This window comes from Centruroides sculpturatus, unplaced genomic scaffold, assembly GCF_000671375.1.
Source record: "Centruroides sculpturatus isolate CEXI.00-Female unplaced genomic scaffold, Cexi_2.0 scaffold163, whole genome shotgun sequence".
Taxonomy (NCBI): domain Eukaryota; kingdom Metazoa; phylum Arthropoda; class Arachnida; order Scorpiones; family Buthidae; genus Centruroides; species Centruroides sculpturatus.
The window spans coordinates 312636-322295 of NW_019384360.1; the positions used below are offsets into that span (position 1 = coordinate 312636).

Sequence of the window (9660 nt, forward strand, 5' to 3'; positions counted from 1 at the left end):
GTAAACGTCACAGTATTATCGCTGAGATGGAAACAATGTTAAAATTATGGCGTAATAATCAAGTAAATGTGAAAAATTGTAAAATAATATAGGCCTAATTTGTTATACATATGTATTATCTAAGATTTTATTAAACATTTTTTTTCTAAATTATTGTTTTCTTTAGTCTCCGGCCCCAATTAATAATTATTTGTATGTATTTATGTGCGAAATTATACCGACTTATGCGAATTCGACTTACGCAGTTACCACTCGGTCCCACCTATCGTGTAAGTTCGGGTTATTATTGTATATATTTAACAAATGTATTTTTTATAAATCCACCTCTTCTTATTATCTAATCAATCATTATTATTCGTTCTTATTCCTTCCATTAAAAACCTAAAGATCCTCATCAATCAGAATAATCTTTTTTACTCAAAGATTATCATAAACAGGAATAAGCTAATTATTATATCATAAAAATGGGCCAAGATTTCTGTTCAATTTTAAATAATCTCTGCACTATAACATCCAGATGCAATATAAATCTACAATAGAGAACTACTACAGGTGTATGTCTTATCCTGTATTTTCTGTTTATGAAACATCATAGCAGTAAATTAGCTATATATCAATATAACTAATGTATTGGTCATAATGTTTTTATAATATCCTATAATTTTATTTCACTGTACAGTAAATTCATTTTTCTATAGATAATAAAATCTGATCTTTACAATTTTTTTATTAAAAAGAAACAATAAATAGTTACAAACTTTATAAACAAACAAACATTTTTATATTCAATATATAAAATTGTCATTTTCTTCTGTGTTAGCAGAAATAGTAATCAGACCTATTGAACATTCTACCTTACATTCTCGGTGATGAATATTTCTTAGATCTGAAGATAAATCATGTTTTTCAGAAGCTTTTATCCTGAAAAAGTGACTGATCAATACATGATGTTTGATGATAAACTTAACTGCAGAGTCAGTAGATATTTTGATACTATCTCAAAAGAGGTTGTTACTTGACTAGATTGCTTTTAAGATATTCTGTCGTTTTGCTATTTTTACAAATAGTAGCAGTAAAATATCTAAAAATATTTATTTATAAATATTTTTAAGTAATATGTCATGTTTAATTTATAGGTATAATTAAAAATATAAAAATTTAAACATCAATTTTATATTAATAATTTTTACACATTTTCTCACTGCCAGATTCAATTTAGCATTCTGTATGTGTATGGATATACGTCATGTACAAATATAGGTGTAAGACACAAAATCAAAAACTACAGCAATAAAAAATTATCTAATGTCAATTTTCTGTGTAAGATTTAACTTATTCCACACGTTAAAATGTGTAAAACTGGTAAACAGTGAAAGGTAAATATTACATTGTTAATTTTATCAAAATTATATACAGTATTAGAATATAAAAAATTTAAAATTTTAAAGGAACATGGCTCATTCAATATATAAATTTAGCTATTTAATTAATTTCCTTGATTAATGTAAGTAAAAATAAAATTGAACCGAATGAAATTTAATATTTAAACATAATATTTTCTGTGGCTAGTTTAAATTTATGAAACTATTGAAAATATCAGCTATAAGGTTGAAAAAAAGAATTTTATACAGCAAAAACTATTATTATTATTATAAAAAAAATAAAAAAATTGTTCATAAGCATTGACAAAAAATGAAGAATAATTGTCGTCTCCTAAGTACTACAGTACTTAGGCGACGACAATTATTCTTCATTTTTTGTCAATACTACAGTACTTGAATAATTGTCGTCAAATACTACAGTACTTGAATAATTGTCGTCTCCTAAGTACTACAGTATTTAGGAGACGACAATTATTCAAGTACTGTAGTACAAACACTCGAACACTAGGCAATTTTCATCTAAGTTTATTATTAAAAAAAAAGGATAATTGTCTTTATTTTGATTGAAAAATATTTAATGTAGCATAAGGCAAATATACAATTAACAAAATTAAGATAGATTTTGATTTGCATTTTTGAAATTACATAAATGACTACAAAAATAATTGAAATGTTTTTATATTTTTATTAATAATATTATTGAATGTTTTCAATAAAAAGAATTATACAATATATTAAAATACATAATTAGAGAAGTATAATTATAGAAAAAAATAAAACTAAGGTAAAAAACATTAAAAACTCTAAGTATGGTAATTATAAATTAAAGATATATATAAAAGAAGAAAAAATTAAATATTAAGGTTCATAATAATGAATTGTTGCATTAAAACCCAAAGAAAAACAAAAGTGATTAATAAAGAAAAGTTGTATAAATATAAATAGAATATGATTAAGAGGAACAAGAATACTTAGACAAATACTAAAAGGTAATAAGCTTCTATTATGCATTTGTTTACAGATAAATAATGTTACATGAATAGAAAGATATACATATATATGAATACTTAATAAAACACAAATAATAAATAAGGTTAAAAATAATAAAGTAATATATCTCTTCATTAAAAAGTTCTTTTTCTTAATGATTATTTCGTTTTTGAATATTTCCATCCCACTCTTAACATCTGCAATTTTTTCTGTTTGTCATCTATAATCTGATATAAATAATAGAATGACAATGAGAATTACTGAGATATTTTTAAGAAATGTCTTATAGACTTTCAAAAAATGACAAAACAAACAGAATATACAGAATGATAAAATGGTTGAATGATTGCAGGGAAAGACAGAGAAAGAGAATGATGATTTGATATAAAACAGTAAAAGGAAAATAAAAGAGAATGAAATGACAATAAAAAGTTATTTAAAAAGAGGAATAGGAAAAAATTCAAAATAACTCCAAATGCCAACAAAAAGTCTAGGATGATGATGTAATGACAAAAGATGACTAATAAATTTTCTTTATGGACATTTCTGCATACTTGTTGCCATGGAGACTAACATTTTCAGACTCTTTTATTCAATTTTGTAAAGTTGTAAAGCTGGAGTGTTATTCTACTTCAAAAATGTTTAAAATTTAATCGATTTAACTTCTCTATTTTTACCATTAAATACTTGTTTTATTTTTCTGTAAGAATTAACTGTTAAGATGATGGTTTCTTTACAAAATTATTGATAAATTAATACAAAATAACTAAAAAATAATACAGAATTCCACCTATCCTTAAAGCCAAAATAATAAATTATTTTATNTAATTATTATATAAAACAAATTAAAAAATATAAATATTTATTGTAGATTTACAAAAGAAAAAAAACTAAATAAACTCCCACAAATATTTTAAAATCAATTTTGAAACAGTTAACTGAACATAATTTAAAAAAAACAATTATTGTACTAAATTTTTAATGTACTAAATTGCTATAAAGATTCAATATGAGTAACTGAAGATGGAATTAGTCTTGAAAGCATTTTCTATTTAATAGTTATAAATTTTAACATATTTTTGGTTTTTGTTAATAAGTACACTGGTCGAAACAGAAGAAGCGTGTGACTTTGGCACGTGTTCCTCTAACAATAAATGAAAATAAGGCAACTTATTCAAATGCATATTTCACATATTACAATACATTTTACTGTATCTTACATATCATCATCTGACATTCAAAATGATTTTCTATGCAACATCTCTTGCTTCCTTAATTGTTTTGATCAGTATAGAATATAAAAAATTTTTTATCACCACAATATAGCCAGAAGTCTGATCACTTTCAAGCTAGAATTAATCAATTTTGTAATTCATAAATTAATAATTAGCTAATTTCAGCCCAAAAATAATCCGGCTTTTACATGTATTTGACTATGGTTTGCTTTACATATACAGTTTATATCTTGTATATACCAAATTTTGATTTAGATGAATTGAGATTTGGTTTTTGATGAATTAAAAGAAAGTTTTATTAAAATTCTGAAAAAAATTATATTTTTATGATGCTGCAAGTGAATAACAAATAATAAATAAGGTTAAAAATAATAAAGTAATATATCTCTTCATTAAAAAGTTCTTTTTCTTAATGATTATTTCGTTTTTGAATATTTCCATCCCACTCTTAACATCTGCAATTTTTTCTGTTTGTCATCTATAATCTGATATAAATAATAGAATGACAATGAGAATTACTGAGATATTTTTAAGAAATGTCTTATAGACTTTCAAAAAATGACAAAACAAACAGAATATACAGAATGATAAAATGGTTGAATGATTGCAGGGAAAGACAGAGAAAGAGAATGATGATTTGATATAAAACAGTAAAAGGAAAATAAAAGAGAATGAAATGACAATAAAAAGTTATTTAAAAAGAGGAATAGGAAAAAATTCAAAATAACTCCAAATGCCAACAAAAAGTCTAGGATGATGATGTAATGACAAAAGATGACTAATAAATTTTCTTTATGGACATTTCTGCATACTTGTTGCCATGGAGACTAACATTTTCAGACTCTTTTATTCAATTTTGTAAAGTTGTAAAGCTGGAGTGTTATTCTACTTCAAAAATGTTTAAAATTTAATCGATTTAACTTCTCTATTTTTACCATTAAATACTTGTTTTATTTTTCTGTAAGAATTAACTGTTAAGATGATGGTTTCTTTACAAAATTATTGATAAATTAATACAAAATAACTAAAAAATAATACAGANGTATATATAATGCATATATAATTTATAGAAAGTACACACAAAATATATTTTAAACAAAGCTTTTGTAAACAACATTATAGCATTTGTATTCATAGGTCATGAAGACAAATGTTATAATCGCTATTTACAAAGGCACTATTACATCATTTTCCGTATTATAAAAATTATTTATTATTACAAAAGACAGGAAAAGTCACGAAAGACATATGATATCCTCCCATCCCCTAAAAACAAATATATAAAAGTAATCAACAAGTATGCATAAAACAAATTTTAACTATTACATAGTTAAAAAAGTAAAATACATAAAAACTATATTAACTCTTATTAAAAACACACATTTTTCTACATTAAACAATTGCCATAATTAATTGGGATATTTTTTGCTACAATTAATAATTAGAAATTAATTAATTGTAATTTAATTTTAATTATTAACTTTACCAAAAAATAGCCCAATTAATTATGGTGATTGTTTGATGTCGTATTAATACATCGGGCTTTTAGATGTTTATACTCATATTTTTCAATAATTTATTTGAACAGATCAACATTGCTCTATTTAAACACAGAAATAACAATACCTTAACTCATGGTTTCAGCAGTTTTACTCTTCCATCAAAATTTTCATAACATGCTACTTACATTATTCTATTTCTAATTATGAAGCAACTAAAATGCTAGTTTAAAATTTGTTATACCACTCAAATTTCTGTTATTAGAAGAGAAAACCATATACTATCATCATCTATAAAATGAAAATAAATGACTCAAACAAATATTAATGACAAAATGTATATTATAATATTAAGAAATTACAAAATTTAATGTAGCTTATTTAATATATTTTTTCATAACATTTCCATTAATACTAATTTTTAAAAATATATATCCTATTCACATAACATATTGCAAAAAGGATCAATAGTCATCAATGCCATCAGAATTCTGATTACAAAAAAAATAACGTATGTATTTATAAATCTGTATATATATTGATGCAGTTCTATAAAGATCTAACATACACTTTTAAAAGTATATGTTAGTAAATGTAACTTCAAAATGAATTAGATTGGTTTGATGAAAAGAGCAATGCAACATTTGGGCAATCTGCCAAAAGGTGTGACTCCTGGAAAGACTTTCTATAGAAAACCATCTCCTATTTAGGTGTTAGACATGAAAAAAACCCAAAAACACCACACTGTTCACCAGTGTTTAGTAGTTTCATCCATATGGTCACTGATAGACTCAGTTTAATTGAAGACATATAATTTATAACTATTTACCTTAAATACAGTTATAATAATTTAAACAGATTGAATAATAAATGTATGAATTATTATTTGTATACAAAAATCAGGCAGTTCTTGAATTGGAAAATTATTTACATCAAACCACATATTCCTTTAACAACATTAAAAATATTAAATTATTATTTTAGTTTGTTTCAAATGTTCTTATCCATCTATCAAATTCAGATTTTTATTAGTTTCAATTCTAACTTCAATATCTTAACAAAAAAAATATTTGTAAACTTGAAAGATGTTAAAATTCACTTTTCCAAGTTCTTCAATATTTAAGAGTAAAAACTTGTGAATTTATGAAATTTAAAAATTATCTGCAACATTTTACAATGTTATACAATAAGATGCACTTATATCTTTCATTACAGATCCATTAGTATACAATTTATTATTTCCTGTACATAGCATAATATATAGATAACACAGAATATGGTGTTAAAATTAAACAATAATGTATTATAGTTCACAAAATTATTTTACTTTAAGCTCAAACGTTTAATTTTTATAATATACTGAGGTTTTATATATATATATATATATTATATTGTGTTTGATGATGGTGTAGGTCAAATGGTGGTGATAAGTTTCTACAGTTAATATAGCAACACTTCATTGCATATTGCAGATTATAGTGTATATGTATATATATACACTATTAGTAATACACTTAGCATGTTGCCTTTATAAACATTATCTAATTATTAAATGTGTTAAAGATATTAGAATAATTATAAATTATTGATATTCCAATTATTTAATAAAATCATATGAATCAATAATTAGTCTAAACAACAAGTTTGTATTGTTTCATCTTGTTTTATTCATCAGCATAGTCTATCCATATTGTTAATTGATGGAGGGCTGTGAGGAGATGAATGAATCAATACAAAAAAGCATCATGAGTAGTAACATATGTCAACCTTCATACAGGAAATCCCAGTAGATAGCATGCTAAATGAAAGCTGTATACTTTTTAATCCCATTGAGTATTTTAAATAAACACAACAGGTACAACTAAATGTTCTTATATTAAAATTTGTGTAGCAAAACATGCTAAAAGTCAATTGCAAGCTGTTCTTCACAAAAAAAAATTTCCTAAAATATTTAATCTAAAAATTATTTAAAAAAAAAAAGGTAACAATGTGTTATTTTAAAACAAAATTATCACAATTTTTTTAATAACCTTCATGTTTAAGCTATTTGAAATGACCTACTGAATATGTGTTATTTTAATACTTGTAAAATATAAGAATGCATATCCAGTTAAACAGTTATATTATCAATCTACAAATAACATAGTCTACAAAGGAAGGTCAGAGGATTGTTGTGATTGTCATAAAATAATTGTTTGTAAAGCTTTTTATAAAAATATATTGTTTTTACAATTAGTAACCAATTATATTACATTTTATCCATTACTACTTTTGCACCAGTGAAAAACATTTTCCTCCTCTATCCAAATCAGTAAAATAATTTTCAAATAATTTAGATTTAAATAACTTAGATACTTAAATACAAAGATATAGTTAATTGACAAATCCTTTTTTTAATTTTAACAAAGTATTTATTAAGTAATATTAATACATTATTAGTTTATAATTGATCAGAACTATAAAAATAGTAAATGAAATCAACTGTTCTTTGTATACAATATCTTAATAGACAATCCAATTCTATGCTCACCAATCTTAAATATTATAGTAGACATACTTCCACTTATTATTTACAACAAACATTCAAAAATGTTTAAATAAATGCATTTCTGACTTGATATTCTTTAGACATTTTTTAATGTTTGTTAGAAATAAGAAAATAAAAGTCATTATTCATTTCTCTTCTCACATATTCAACAATGACTAAATCCTAGTAAAAAATAATAAATTTTAATATATCTGTTCTGCATCAAGATATCCCATTATTTATTATTATATTACAGCTTTATCTATTTATTATACATTTAAACATATACAGAAAAAAAAAAATAAGACTTTGCAAATTGTTTAAAAAATATTTCACAAATACTATTAAAATTCTTAGATAAGTGCATAAAATGCAAGGATAATGGAATATTTAAATATTGTCAGAGCTGCCAACCATCAGCATTTTTCCTCATTTGGTTTCATTTCTGCCATCTTCAAGTAATGTCCACTTTTATGTTAGCCAAATTAGAATCACACATATTTCTTTTCATATGCTTGCATAGAAGTACCAAACACATTTGGAGTCAAGTTGTCAGATTGGACGATTAGTCTCATAATGGGTAATTCAAACAACTAAACTGCATGTCAGTTTTTCCAAACAACAGGCACATTCCCAGTAAAGTGGTTTTAACGCAGCCAGATAAGAAAACAAATGACAGCCTTATTCATTCGAAACTGACCGCGCAACTGGTTCAATTACGCAGCCGTATTAAAACCCAATTTACCAAACGAGCAATTATTTAGGACGACACTGTCATAATGCTGGGCTGCAGTTTTCCATCACGTTCTCAATTTTAGTAGCATCTCACCCCCTTACATCATACTTTTCCCATTAACAACAGAGTCATGTCAGTCATCCATCTAACTCTGTTCTAGAGAAAAATTTGACCAAATTTTGTAATCAAATAATGCAACTTCAGATCCAAACTGTAAGTTCGTATACAGTTAATTGGGGCCTTCCACATCCGGTCTCGACTTTCGTTTACCTAATTCCGTTCGAGATTAAAGATGGAATTTATGCCTACAATCTCTGAAAATTGTAGCCCAACATTTTGAAGTATTATAAAAGAAAAATTTTCCATTTTAGAATATTGTTATATAAATTGAAAATATATTGATGAAATTATTTTAAATTCTCACTTATTTTTCCTGTAAATATAACCAAAGATGAGTCATAAGAGTTTACATTCCAGGCTAGCAATGAGGCAGAGAAAGAGAGAGAGGGAGAGCCATTAACAAAAAAAACTCAAGAAATTCAAATCATTAAAGATTGTACATCAATAGAATTAAAGATTAACAAAGCATCATTTTTATTAATTATTTAATAAAAACATCATTGACAGTTTCCCGTATTAAAAGATAGATCAGGTTTTTATTAAATTCATTATAGTTTTCTCATTGATTAACGCCTATCGAATATATTACCTTGAGACTTGTCAAGTCTATGTCATCCAGACTACAGTTTACACTATGCTGTGTGAAGGCCATGTTTAACTCCAATGAAATCTTTTAATTCGATTCTACTTTATACGAAGTATTAAAAGCTATTCTCTTTGCGCTCTTTCGCTTTACTTTTTATAAATGCAGTTGTTTTGTATATCCTATATCATTTCACATAATTATTGCTTACTAATCTATTTGACAATGGATCGGACATTTAACTACATTATTAGAATAAAAGACGGATTACTAAGTAACGCCCCCTGGAAATCGTAGAGTAATAGCCCAAAATGGAGAATTTGGCAGATAAATTATAAATGTACGCCAAAGTAAATTTAGTTTTATTCGAATAAACATATATTATTATTTATTTAAATATATTTTTGAATATTTATGTATATAAAATAAAAATATTTGTGTTTTGTTTTTTTGGTCTTTCTTAATTGCTGTTTTAATATAACAACAAATCTATTAAATGTTATGATGATAATTATTTAGCAATTATGTATATGAATAGCTTTAAAGAAAAGTCTCTCGAGGAATTTAATTAATTTTATAATTATTTCT

At 24.5% G+C, this 9660-nt stretch overlaps 1 protein-coding gene across 1 annotated transcript in view; it reads right to left on the reverse strand.

Annotated features, from left to right (window-relative positions):
* Positions 1 to 9334, reverse strand: part of LOC111640808 (misshapen-like kinase 1) — a 93568-nt gene extending 84234 nt beyond the window's left edge. Inside the window, exon 1 of the mRNA XM_023386875.1 lies at positions 9079 to 9334. Within this exon, the coding sequence (XP_023242643.1) occupies positions 9079 to 9141 (63 nt within the window). The 5' untranslated portion in view covers positions 9142 to 9334. The remainder of the gene's footprint in view (positions 1 to 9078) is intronic.
* Positions 9335 to 9660: the final 326 nt, after the last annotated feature.